At 37.9% G+C, this 14,140-nt stretch overlaps 2 protein-coding genes and 1 long non-coding RNA gene across 4 annotated transcripts in view; all 3 read left to right on the plus strand.

Annotated features, from left to right (window-relative positions):
* LOC146722036 (uncharacterized) overlaps positions 1–14,140 on the plus strand; it is a 31,677-nt gene that overhangs the window by 1,170 nt on the left and 16,367 nt on the right. Inside the window, exons 2-3 of the long non-coding RNA XR_003819398.2 lie at positions 9,113–9,442; positions 13,285–13,630. This is a non-coding gene — a long non-coding RNA (uncharacterized LOC146722036). The remainder of the gene's footprint in view (positions 1–9,112; positions 9,443–13,284; positions 13,631–14,140) is intronic.
* Positions 611–3,951, plus strand: LOC114930220 (ribokinase). Of its 2 annotated transcripts, XM_029301981.2 has the most exons (8): positions 611–859; positions 1,000–1,309; positions 1,703–1,835; positions 2,017–2,143; positions 2,358–2,519; positions 2,868–2,959; positions 3,081–3,269; positions 3,665–3,951. In XM_029301981.2, the coding sequence occupies exons 2-8, from the start codon at positions 1,260–1,262 to the stop codon at positions 3,839–3,841; spliced, it is 930 nt and encodes a 309-aa protein (XP_029157814.2). In that variant the 5' UTR covers positions 611–859; positions 1,000–1,259; the 3' UTR covers positions 3,842–3,951. The 2 variants fall into 2 exon arrangements, with proteins under 2 accessions (XP_029157814.2, XP_029157808.2); XM_029301975.2 differs by having other exon boundaries at positions 611–1,309.
* On the plus strand, positions 5,685–8,784 carry LOC114930236 (uncharacterized). The gene has a single exon (XM_029301986.2). It carries the CDS (start codon positions 6,853–6,855, stop codon positions 7,651–7,653), a length of 801 nt encoding a protein of 266 aa, XP_029157819.1. The 5' UTR covers positions 5,685–6,852; the 3' UTR covers positions 7,654–8,784.

Below are 14,140 nucleotides of genomic sequence, written 5' to 3' on the forward strand. Positions count from 1 at the left end.
TTTCGAAGAAATCTATATCTCTCTCCGGCACGCGAGAATAATTGACTAACATTTGGTACCACAAAATGATTAATATTAATTTATATTAGTCTTTTTTATCTGCTTTGAAAGCAGTCCATAGTCGAAATTGAAATCCTCGATCTAGAAAAAAAAATCAATCGGACGCGAATTTGCATGGTTCTGTAAACGTCAAACAATAAAACAACTAATTACGCATTATTTGAAGTAGAAATATTATCGCTACATATTACGCATACATATATAATTGCTTATCTTTTCGACAATGTTATGTCGCTGGGCGAATTTGTCTAAAAGATGGTAAATCATTGGAAAACACAACAACCAATGAGGTTTCACAAATATTTGTTACATCACAAGAGCGCAAAATTCAAATCAGCTGACGCTCGCTCAATAAATTATGTATCCTTGGAAAACGAACTGTCAAGTTCCAAATAAACGCATTTAAATTATAGTTATAATTGCTATGTATAAGCAATTATACGTGATGTTTCGAAAGAATATATTAATTAAGGTACTCTACATAATATATCGATAATATACAATATGGCGAATGCGATTGCGATACTTTCTATAATTACGTTACACTTTCTCATCTATATGATCTTCGTAATATATGACTGTATCGTTCAAACATTTTCTACGGTTATGTATACGTATGTACACATGCAAGTGTTTTTATCGTTTGCATAAATTTATACAGTGATTTGATAACTCTTGTTTATCGGTGCAAGATGCGACGTCTCGAAGCGTTTTCTTATAGTCTCCTCCTCCGCTCTCCTCTACATACATAACTTCATCTTAATGTAATAAATGTAAAAAATAACCTGTTCCCGTCAAGGTAAACATTGCAGTAAATAATGCATTTTTTTCGCTATAATAGCAGCGGTTTAAATTAATTCACGTGTTTGTAGCATTCTTCTTGTTTCGATCGACCTTTCTGATTTACGTCACCATTATAACGCTCATGTTTGTATTTAGGTGTTTATATATTAGGTTACATGCAGTGTGGATACAGAAAAAAATATTCATTTAGATAACGATGTTTGAATTTATTGGCTCCTCTGATGATAAACTGTGATAACCCATCATCATTTATAACCTTCACAGTCAGCTGCTCCCCAATCTTTTATATAAATATCATTCCTGTTAAAGTATTTTGCTTGAGAACATATATATTCTAACACACAGTTTAGGAGTTTATTATTATATCAAAAGAAAGTCTTAAATAATTGTGTAATATGGCATCAAAAATAGTAGTTGTCGGTTCAATTATGATTGATTTTACTAGGTGAGTAGGACGAAGCTTGTTAAAACTTATCTTACTGTTGATTGACATTGCATAATTATTAATTGCAATTGCATTATAATTCATTATAATTAACATTGTATTATAATCCCATAGTACATAATACATATAATTACAAATTATGCAAAAAAAATGTTTTTAATATCATAGTTTGTATATTAATCATTAATTTGACTGAACATTTTATTGTAATTATAGAAAGAGCAATATATATATATATATATATATATATGATAAAATAATAATATATTTAATTATAATAATTATAATGAATAGTAATCATAATTATAGATATATTGTGCTTTAATCATTGATAAGATAATTTATATATATGATTATAGATTGTTGTTTAACATTATCATTATTATTTTTTAGTTTCTCTCCACGGTTACCCAAACCTGGTGAAACACTAATTGGAACTAAATTTGAAAAGAAATATGGTGGTAAAGGTGCCAACCAATGTGTGACAGCTGCTAAGCTTGGTGCATCTACAGCACTTATTGCTTCAGTATATATACATTTATTTTTTAGACAAGATTTTAATTTATTATTTCTATTTTTATAATGCGAGCTTTCAAATATTTAATATATTTATTTCTATTATATTTAGAATATTTAACAATATAACATTTACAGTAAAATCATATTTCTTTTCAATATTGTATGTATTTTATCTTTTATCAATACAGTTGGGTTATGACACATTTGCTCAGGAATATTTAGAAATTTTGAAAACAGAAAATGTAGATGTATCTCACGTCCAGATACAAAAAGATAAGCATAGTGGTATTGCTCACATCACTGTAGCCGAAGATGGTATGTTTTTGGACGATAGTATATCGTTAAATAAGTTAGATTTATTTAGGATTTCTTGAAAATGATTAGATTAGAGATTAAAATTAGATATTTTAATTTCAAGATGTATGTCGCAGAATCTGCACAAATAGTGACATTAATTAAATTTCTCGTTAAAGAAAAAAATACTTTTGTTGCCAAAATGATCTCGATATCATTCGAATAATGTTCATAGGGGAGAACAGTATCGTTATCGTATTAGGTGCAAATGAATCTCTTACTCCGGAACACGCGGATTCTGCTGTTGATGTGATTAAGAGCGCTAGCGTTTTATTATGCCAATTCGAAGTTCCACTGGAAACTACGCTGCATGCGTTAAAATTGCATCGGGGTCATGGTTTGTGTTTCTTTTGCTTCCTCATAGAGGAAGCTTTGTTTTTTATTTCTTTTTTTTTTATAAATAGTGTCTAGATCTCTGAGCCAAACTATCATAAATCCTTGAAAAAAAACTAAAATTGTATATACCATTATATAATTATATTGTATTAATAACTTGTATTAGTACGTGAACTTTATTACGTTATTTTATATATATATATATATATATATATATATATATATATATGTAATAACGCAGAAATTGCTTACGCTTTCTGTAAAAACTAAACGTACTCTTTCAATTTGCGATATCGTGGCTCTGAGTTACACAGATAAAAAACGTTTTTACATGAACATAACGTGATAGGATTTTCGATTGTCAACGGGGCGCCCGCGCGGGCAAATTTTGATCCGGAAATCCTGAAACTATGTGATCTTTTCTGCGTCAATGAGACTGAGGTACGTTGAGGAACGATTGGTCTCGATCAGAAGACGATCTTTTAACGATGCGTGCCACGCAAGAATTAATTGAACATAATGTCTGACGCGTAAAAATAGAGGCATCGTTACGCTTTTGCAGGCGGAAGTTACGACGGGCATTCAACCCGTAGACTTGTCAAACGTACAACAAGTCGTGGATAAGCTTCTGGATAAGGGATGCAATGCGATTATCCTTACTCTCGGCTCGCTGGGGGCTGTGTATGCGTCAAAAACGAACAGAAACGTCACGCGAATTCCTGCCATCAAGGTCCATCCGGTAGATACTACCGTACGTATTACGTATATACATGATAATGCAGAGTTATCATTTAAAAAAAAATCGAGATTTTCTTTAAGAAACATTTTTCAATATAATTTGCTAGAGTTTAAAGCGTACGATGATTCTGAGACACTTATTACATACTTCCTATTGTACAATTTATATTTCCTGTTTATATAAATTATGCGCACTGACGTTCCTAATTCCTTTATATTATGAGATCATATAGTTGAAAGATGAAGGGATATGATGATGCGCTTCCGTTCGCAACTTTTTGAGCCAATAACCGGTCAATAATCCGGAATTAATTTAAACGATGATTCATACTTCATAGTTGATTCACTTAAATGATGCACAATAAGATAAAATTGCATTCAGCCAGTTAAGTTTGATGTATATGATAGGGTGCCGGGGATGCATTTTTGGGCGAGCTCGCATATTTCATGGCTTACCATCCGAACTTACTGATGGATGAGTGTATCCGAAGAGCTTGCGTAGTCGCCACGCATTCGGTCCTTCAATTCGGCACGCACGCAAGTTTTCCAAGGAGAAGCGATTTACCAGCAGATTTGTTCACGTGAAAGTGAAGAGTATAAAAATGTGTTTTATTGTAGGAACTTTATGTTTTATTCCCTCGAAAACTCTTTTTAAATATAAGACGTTTTCGAAATAAAGTAGTTGATGAAAAATATATGCGTATAAAAAATAGACACAAAAATATTCCATATGCATCCTAAAAATCTTTAAAATACTTAAAAATAGCGTCAATTACATTATAATGCGGAATTAGTTAAGCGAATTAAATTGGTATTAAAATTAAGAGAATGTCTTTCCTAGAATCGAAAGCCGAATTACCCTATATACATGTCTTATTTGTTTAATGATATATACATATAGGAAATAAATCTCTTTCAATCGTTTGGAAAACCGGTCCATCGTTGAACACCTCCGCGTAATTTTTTACAATATCTTCGACGAATATATCAATTTTTTGCAATCGTCGCGCGAATGGAGGATTCACGTACAAGAATTCGAAGATATATGATTAAAGAAACAACAACAACATTAGCATAATGTAAACATGTTGCAGGGCAAAATTTTACAATCTTGTAAAAAGTGAACACAAATTTAGGAGAGGTTTATATCTGTTTCGAGAAATTAAATTTCTAATCTGCGAAGTCGAGGGTCAGTTTTATTATACATATACATATACATATATATATATATATATATATATATATATATATATATATATATATATATACACACTTTTCTTGCTCTTTCTATTTCCATACCGGTACCATAATCTGGCGTTATAATTAAATGCCGAATACAAAAAATAAAAAAAAAATAATGCATCTTGTTTTAATAGCTTTAATATGTATCTTTTAATATTTTTTGGATGAAAAGTGTTTATTTATTTATTTATCTTTTATAAACGACCAAGAGAGCTTTCCGTAAAAAATGTAATAAAATAACAAAACACAATTCGAAAAAATATAAAAATGAATTAAGAGAAATAAAGGTAGAAAAATAAATCATCAAAAAAACTAATAAATGAATAAAGAAATAGATATAAATTCGACAGTGCGGAATATTTTCAAATATGTTTGGATATTCACGTATTGTGGAAAATTATTTGTATCGATTATGAAATCTTTAATGTATATAGTTTTAATACACGTTTTTACTTGTACAAATTGAGAATTTGGGAAATTTTAAAAGGTTTTTCTACTTAAACCCACGTGCGCGCACATACACACTTGATCAAAAAAATAACGATCCGATAGATAATAGAGTAAGGATTTTAAGTAATGCTTTCAGTTTCTATAGAAAATAATAAGATAAAATAGATAAAAAAAAAAAGACACGTCTGGGAACCACGTGAGTGTCTGATGATTCTATCTCAACTGGTTCACGCGAACGTGCAAGCGGAACGACCCGGTACGGCATTATTCAAGAGAGGGAAAGTAATGGAAGGGGCAAGAGCATGTTCGCTTGTAAATGTCATTTTAAATACTTTTGAGCGGAGGTGACAACTTTTTATGTTTTTCGCAGCGATGCGGATGCACGGCACTTTCTGACGTTTGAAATCTCGAAAGTTTAATAGATGCGCGCGCGGAAATAATGGGGGGCCCGAAATTCTATCCGGATGTATAACACATCCGCCGCGGGATGATCGGCGATCGGGATCCTCAGGTACTTGACCTTCCTTGGACGTGTCTCAACATGTAATCCGAGGAAGTGCACCGAGTTTCGGAGAACGACAGTGATCGATTAACCGCGGGAGTCCTTTCTCATCGAAGAGTAATCACGCGGCCTCAGGTCGGCGCGGTGCGAACGTCAATGCGGGAAAATTGTGTCGCGCGTAAACGTCAAAAGGGAAGAGCGCGTTGCGTTACTTTCGAAGTAAATATTCCTCCTTCCTCGGGAGCCTGCGGCGTAATCGTCATCGTCATCGTCATCATCGCGTACAGACGTTAAAGAATATAATTATCGTATATGACGATGGATATTCCACGAAGCACGAGACAATTTCTTATATTCCCCCTACAAGTAGATGCCGAACCGGTGACGTTGACTTCCGAGCCAATTGGCTATATGAAATATATAAATAACAATAAAAGCAATCGATGCGGTAATTGGTATCTTATTGAAGAGAAACTAAGAATCCGTGACGTCATACAGAGGCTGTGTATTCTCGAAGAAGAAGAGGAAGAAGTAGCTAGTATCGCACAAGTAAAAGAGGGGCTCCTCTCCGGAGTACCTCTAAGGAGCCCCCGATAAGACGTGACCGAAGGAGAGGGGGCGATTAGTCACACGTCTTCGCGTATACCGGCACGCGCAAGCCCCCCGTTAAAGTGGGGCAACGTAACACCCACGTGCGCGTTCGCGGGCAGGATAAAAAATCCTTCGGAGATCAGGGAATACTCAGTTTTGAGCAAACTATTAAGCGAGAAACGACAAGGAACGAGAGACAGTCGCCAGTGCTCCTCGACTTACAAGTCCCAACCACCTAACGTATCGTGCGATCTCGCCAAGTCCGCTGGAGAGATCCAGGAAACCGTCGGGGGCTCTCTGCTTGCGCTGGTCAGCGTTGAACTTCGCCGAGCTCCGATTGGCGAATATCAATACCGGCAAACATTCGAATTGTAAAACAGTTTGTCGAAATATTTCGAACTTACATCACAAGATTCGCAGAAATTCGACGACCGATCGAAGCTGGACATTTGCGATCAGGCACTGACACGCGTCGTCTCGATCTTGTCGAGTCTCGCAGGAAACTCGATTCGAGAGATTGAATAACTCTTCGAAGAGAAATCCCATTCTTCGTAAAATCAAACATTCGAGGAAGCCTCGATCGAATCGCAATCATTGACTTTGAATTGTAATCCCGCAATTTCAATAATTCGATCGCGATTGCGCCAACGATTCGGCAGAAACCGTTCGAAAGTGCTTGAACGCTAGAAGCGCCGGGGTGACGCTGTTAACGGAGAAGAAGCCGCTAATAAAGCGATTGCATCAGCGATAAAGACTGCCGAATCGTCTTCTGCAGGGTTCTAATTTTTCGGGCGAGTCTCAAATCGACATAATGACACTCGGCGTCAAATTGTGCCTACTTGTTCTTTTCGTTTGTGTTATCGTCAGCACATCGGTCGTCGAAGGCCGGAATCTGAGACGACGACACGGTCATCATTTTTATCCGGATTATTATCAGAATTTCGAGGAATCTGTGCCACGCGATTTGTCGAGACGTCTCGAGGGCGATCTGGAGTATCCCTACAGGATGCCGACGGGGAGGTACGAATCGTCAGGAGTTGTCGATCGTCCTGCGGAATACGAGGATCGAATGCTGCCGTTTCGTCAATACAGACACTTGTACGATCTGAACAATTACGACGAGCCCTTCCAGCGAAAGGGTGAAACGTACAGACAGGGACATCCTGTCATCCGCGGGAAACGTCACGGACACGACGACGCGGTACAGTATCAAAATTTTGTAACCGACCAGGAGAACAGAGAGAGAAGCAGCCAAGACCTGGACGAGTCGCTGATGACCAGTCCAAGCGTCGATATACGCGCGCCCTTCGAGATGGAGGTGAAGGAGGCGCAGAACAGCTCAATCTGCAATTACAGAGTGGAAAAGATACCCGACATCCGCGGCACCCGGATGCCGAAGGATCTCGAACACATCAAGTGCAATAGGGCCGGTAGTAAGTGTCAGCACGTCAAACAGGGCTACTACTGCTGCATACAGACGTTCAAGTACATCCAAGTGTCGTACAGCGACATTGGAGCCAAAGAGAAGATCAAGCTCTACGTGGGCTGCGTGTGCGCCCTTCAAGACAACATACACTTGTCGGAAACCATACGCACTGATATCAACGATTGATATTGACGAAGAGGAACGACCGAGGGAGGATGATGACTCGCGGCTATCAAATGGGACGCGTTCTCGAACAGGAGAGACATTCCCTTGTCGTCGTTGTCTACTATCTAGATATATAATTAATATTATGTATTTTCCTTTTTTTTCCCTCTTTTCGTCTAGGAACTCGTTTGAATATCGCTTTTAGTGACGCGCGAGTACCAAGAATTTAGTATATTTATTCAATGTTTGACGTTCGAACGATGAGAGGAAGCGTTACGAGGCGTAATAGGTATCGTGTACAGCCTCACCTAGGGTAGGAATAAGAAATCGCTGTAACATGCATCTGATATTTATAGATATTCTCGGCTCTCATGGTGTTGTTGCCAAACAATGTGATAAAACACGTACTCGATTCACAACGTAATCGCTCAGGTAGTGTTAAATCCGGTCGCGCGTGTACGTATCACGTATCCGAATGCAATTATCATCGAGCATTCATCACGCGCGTCGTTTAGATGGATAATGATCGCGAAGTGAATCACGAATGTCCATCGCGATTGACGCACATTATCTATTTATTGCATTGTATGCACCATATCATTTATTTATTCTCGCCGGCATCTATTTATTTATTCATCTATTTATTTATTTATTTACATATATTTATCTGTATTTATTTTTCGCAAACTGTATACGACGCTCATTATATGACGACCTATCGAAAGTAATATGATCCATTTCGCACCGGAAGTAAGGAGAAAACATAGCGAGATAATTTCCAGCGACAGAAAGTGTGTAATTGCAATTTACATACTCGGTATGATTGGCTTACATAATAATTAAATAACGCGACCGATATGTTTATGACATTCATCGACTAAAATATATATGGAATTTTGTAATTTTTCTACGCAACGTTAGATAATATTTGTGCCATTTTTCGATACATTTTTATATACATTCATATACATACGCGTGTATGTAGTATGTATTAATATGAAATATTACACACAGTATTAATCTCAAATACCGAGATTCGGCATTAACTATATAAATATGCAATTATAATTTTAAGCTCGTATTTTTCTACTACTATAAGGAATCGATGGAGGACAAGCAGTATTAAAATAAAACAATATTTCTTTAATTTTATATCTCCCTTGTGCTTCTCATAGATACTCCCATCATACACACATCCAAATTCTAAAAGAAATATCTAAAATTATAATCCTTTAATCTCGAAATTCATTGCAACGTAAGAGTTAAGCTTACGATTTTATTTTTATTTATGCCAAGTTGTCTGAAGCTTTGAAAATATATTAACATATGCAATTTTCGACATTAAATTTGGCGACAAGATTTGAAAAGCAATATTTGTCTTAAAGAAATAATAATAATTGAAATGTTTTTTAATGACTTGTGTGAAAGTGCGAGATCAAATTTTGCAATCTTCTAATTTTATCCCTTTTTTTCTTTTCAGGCATTCATTATACAAAACAAGTACAACGTAGATCGTATACGGAAAAGAGTCGTCACGTAGCAGTTTTGTGATCGTAGCCTGATCGATCGCGATTTCTCTTCAAATACCTTCAAGATGATTCAATTTCTCCTCATAAGCGGTCGAATTCGCAGCATCTTCCACGAAGACCCTTGCGAGCGGAGTCTTTCTCACGGCATGAAACCAGACAGAAGCGATCGGCCTGTGAATACATACCTCCTACTCTTCCTCGTGCAGGTGGAATCCTCAATGTTGCTTCACACCCGGCCTGTCTGACATACGTCATACCTCGGATGGTGGTGTCGTTGCACGGTGAGTCATGATAAATTCCTCGTACACACATCTCTTATTTTTACGGGGGACTTCCCTGAGTGGACCTTCGCTAAATTAGGGTCCCTAAGGCCTATTGAATCATGATCATCGGTACAGCCGAAGGAGAGAGATAAAGGGAGCGCGGAGAACCAAGGGAGATGAAGGATCTGTTCTCCATCTTGTGAAGGAGAGGGACAGGCGATTTGCTAACGGAAGACGTACGATTTGAGATATTGCAAAAATTTCCGATGTGTCATCACGCGGAAATACTGAATTTTAACAGAGATCTTCCCGCGTCTCTCCCTTCGGCAACCGGCTAATATTTCGCGCGAGGATCTCGTGAAGACGTCGCGACGGTGAGAGAAAAAAAAAGATAAAACCGCAAAGAGACGAAATATAGCGGCCGAGAAAGACAAATGAATATAAGAGAGCTTAACTCGAGCAAGCGTATACACACACACACACACACACACATATATATATATATATATATATAACGCACGGTAAATAGATTTACGGGTAAAAATAGTATTTTATTTTTTTTATTTATTTTTTTTTATTTTCATCGAATGTCCAAATATGATATCGTATCGGTAAATTTATATCTCCAATCCAAGTTGCAATTTAATGTAACTTTGTGTAAACGTACAGGGGGAAATGCGCGCGCGGTGCAGAGTTTGCGAGTTTGTCTAAGGTGCCGTTAACCTTTAGTAACCTGTTATTTCGTGTCTAGTATCGTCTCGCGTGTTAGAAGTAAGTACCGAAATTAATCATCATTATCAGCGTTATAATTTGAGCTCGTGCGACGGCATTACATAACTTGGATTTCGATTTTTATGCAAAAACAACTTGGTAAAAATAGCTGAACTGTAAAGAATTTTTATAGAATGTATATTTATATAGTTTATGTATATATACGAATTATCTTCTAAATTATCTTCTAAATCATTAGTTTAGCGCGATCTTTAAATTGTAAAAAATTTGCGTAAACCTATAAAATAAGAATTTTATAGTCTCGCGCGCGATGGTGAACGCAGTTTTATATCGACAAGGATATATTTACAGGAATATATTTACGTATACTTGTAGTATAACGATCGGCTTACGGCGACGCCGACGGTACATTTTACACTTTAGCAAGATAATGAAGTGTAATCCTATATTTTCTTCGCAAGAATAGGAACGGTTTTTTGCGAGCTTTTTGCGCGAGCGAACTTTTCCACGATATAAGCGGCAGTTAACAATGGCCGATCTCTTTTTCCTTTCGCCGCGCAAATTAATGAGCATGGGAAATATCAAATTTTTGTCGAGAAACGCACCGCGATTTTAATATAATATAAATCTATATACGATCGCGGAATTGTGGGATGAGGAGGAGACACACATTCGTCCCCAGACGGATGATTCACAAGACGCTCCGCGTAAGATTTACGATTCGCATATAAGAAGAAGAAAATACTCTATCGAAGGTTGCATTATTTATGATAAAATTCTTGGAGAGGTCGACCAGGTTCACACTCGTCCAGAGATAATTTTGGCCATTCTATTTTTGCCCCAGACGCTTTTAAAAGTGCCAATTTTAATATTAAACACGTCACGCGCGCGCATTACACGCGCAGCCCAATAAAAAGACATTATATACTTTTTGTGCGACCGCCTGAGTCTCTCGGGCGTGATAAAAAGCGCCTAAAATTGGCATATAATGTAATTATAATATTTTTCTCCTTATGCGTTCGGAAATATCTCGAAAAAGTCGCCGGTACAGCCGGTTTAACGAGCGATACGAATTCGCATTATACGAAAGAGACGATCTCCTCTGAGATCTCTCGTATACCCACCAACAGCAATCGTCAAAGTCACTATACTGTCGTCCACTGACATTTGCGTGGGACACGGCAGTTGCGTGGAGAGAGTCGATGTTAACAGGTGATAAGATATTCCGAGGGATGTCCCGCACAGTCTCTTCTGATTTGCATGCTAAAGTCAGTGCGAAGGCCACCGCGCGAGTTCGTATATATATATATATATATATATGTAATAGAAAAGTATTACACATCGCAAGTAGGTCTTTATCGCAATATACGCGGGTAATAACGGCTTTTTAAGCGCGATAACGAAAGTTGTTGACTTGGCTTACGACATGTATCGATAAGCGCCCAAGCGCCGGATAATATATATATATATATATATATTAAGGGGATTTATTATTTAAAAGTACACAAAGAGAGTAACAGAATATCTTTCTCTCACTTGATGTACGGATATGGGAAACGATCGATAATGTTATTATATAACGAAACTTGATGAGGAATTAGCTGCTTGTTGAATGGAATTAACGTGTAATTAAATTATAAGAGATATTATCGGAATAATTTGACGGCTGATAAGAAATTTTACAATTGCATTTTTGGACGCGAAAGTATTTTGCGACGGTCTATCCCGCCCATAATAGATTAAAAATTACAAAAATTATCAAAAGTATTAGCTTTAGCAGCTTTACACGATTCCGTTTTTAGAAAGAAACTTAATCAAGCTACACAAGTGAATAGCATATATTTTTGACATAAATTTAAAATTATTAAATATATAATTTAAATTGTTATTTACACGTTAAGAGTCAAACTTTCCGTCCTCATCTTATCGTCTAAATTGATTTGTGTACCTATACGTAAGCTCTGAAAAGTTACAATTACAAAAGTCTTTTAGCATCTACTATACAATTTTATTAAATTGTTTCGTTTTATTAAATTATTTAAAAATAATTTTATTCGTATAATATAAAACGCTCAGATCTCGCTACGTCTTACGCGCTAATAAACAAGCTCCGCTTTTTCAAAAAGAGAATCTTGTAAAAAAATATTCCGAATTTAATTTCATTTAGAAGCCGGAATTAATTTGTCGGAACACTTGCTTAATTTCGTAGCGCGGCAACAAGAAGGGCAATAAGAAGTAACGTCGCGCATACTATCATGTCGTTTTTAATTTCCTTACAAATACATGCATTCCTTCGCGTTTGGACGGAGAACGGTGTTTTTGATATTAATTCTTTAGCCGACGTTACATGTGTCACGCCCGGGCTTACAGCGGGCACGTACGGCAGTAGGATTTAATTTCGCATTTTTTGTTATTGCTCGCACAGCAGAAGTAACATGCTTTTTCTCCGGTCTCGTTGTTTCCTCCGTTGTTTTGACTGTTTCTTGATCCAATTAACATTCGCGGCTCCTCGCGCGCTCGCTAATACGAAACGAAATATCACACGCCCTGACGTCAAACGGGCCGAAATTACAGTAATTTTTTCCCGATATTTATTGACATTATGAAAGTGAAAGTGGCACAATGCAAGAATATACGCAGCTGACGTCAATGGCAAAGAAATTGCACGCAGTTAAATAGCAGGCTAAAGGTGTATCGCACTGACGTCAAGAAATCGAAATTAAAAAATCTAATAAAACATTTTGAGATCGGGATAAATTGTACGTATGCGCGTGGGATGTATTTATGTCATAAGATGTAAAATATCATGATCGTTGCCGGGTAAACTGTTACAGAGAGAGAGAGAGAGAGAGAGAGAGTGAGTGTGTGTGTGTGTCAGTCGGGAATATTTTTAATTGACATAACGCTCTGCAAGGCAAACTTTATCGATTACATTAATATTATTGTCGATTTTTGCAAATTACGGGAAAAAATTATAAAATGATTTTTCAAAGAAAATTTGATTGACGTCTTACATATCTGAAAAGAGGAAATAAAAAAATGTCACTCTTTTCCTCCTACGTGTTTTTTAAGAATCGAATAAACCCGAATACGCGAGTCCGAAATCTGACGTTCAAACTCGTTTGCAGGGGCTGAGCATCATCGTGGATCATCGACAAATCGACAGCACAAGAATCGGCGGGAGATGCGACGGACACGGAGCTCTTTTTTCCCCAAGCAACGATACGGTTACAGAGGGTCGCGACCCAGGCAAAGCTCAGTAGGACGTAATCGGCTGAAGGGATTTCGTATTTATCGTGTACATCCAAACCCTCCCTGACGAGCGCGCGTATTTCGTTCCATGCACGAAGCTCCATAGATACATGGGAGATGTGCATGTACGTCCATGGTACGTCCACGTGTACGTGTGCGCCTGTGGAAGGAAACCCGGCGCGGAAACCGGAGAGAAAGAGAGAGAGAGAGAGAGAGGGTGAGGTACGTATTTCGAAGACTATCAATCATTGGTAACCTGTAAAGGATCTAATTATCCTGGAGCTGACTGGGCTCCGTTCGCTGCACCCACCGCTCGTCTTGTCCACCCCCGTTGGTGGTGGCGCCTTCACCCCCTCCCCCTGCGTCCATCCGAATGCCCGTCCCCGATCCCTTCATCCCTTACGGGAGGCCCCTCTTTTTCGCTCTAGCAACCACCCTTTTCCACAGGAGAGCAAGGCGGACGAAGACAGAGCGGCGGCGAAGGAGGAAGCGAGGAGGGTTGGATGAGGGTAAAGGGGGGCGGGAGGGAAAAGAGAGGAACCGAGAGAGAGTGCAAGAGCGCAACGAGCGAGAGAGAAAGGGAGAAAGAGAGAGAGAGAAAAAGAGAGGTGGCGGGTGTCGGTGCGCCGCCTTTTTTTCGTACACGCCAGCCCCATGTCTGCCGGCGTGAGTGCGCGTGCACATGTACGTGTGTCTGCGCGTGCATGTGGGGCAGGTGTATAATAGTGAGTG

This window comes from Nylanderia fulva, unplaced genomic scaffold (assembly GCF_048542155.1).
Source record: "Nylanderia fulva isolate GAGA-0341 unplaced genomic scaffold, ASM4854215v1 Scaffold38, whole genome shotgun sequence".
NCBI classification, from domain to species: Eukaryota; Metazoa; Arthropoda; class Insecta; order Hymenoptera; family Formicidae; genus Nylanderia; species Nylanderia fulva.

Bases quoted from the DNA above. Each gene is read 5' to 3' on its own strand.
- LOC114930220 (XM_029301975.2), top strand. From the start codon at position 1,260: ATGGCATCAAAAATAGTAGTTGTCGGTTCAATTATGATTGATTTTACT. The intron at 1,836-2,016 runs GTATATATACAT...TTATCAATACAG, and splicing joins CTACAGCACTTATTGCTTCA to TTGGGTTATGACACATTTGC. The intron at 2,520-2,867 runs GTTTGTGTTTCT...ATAACGTGATAG, and splicing joins AAAATTGCATCGGGGTCATG to GATTTTCGATTGTCAACGGG.
- LOC114930236 (XM_029301986.2), top strand. From the start codon at position 6,853: ATGACACTCGGCGTCAAATTGTGCCTACTTGTTCTTTTCGTTTGTGTT.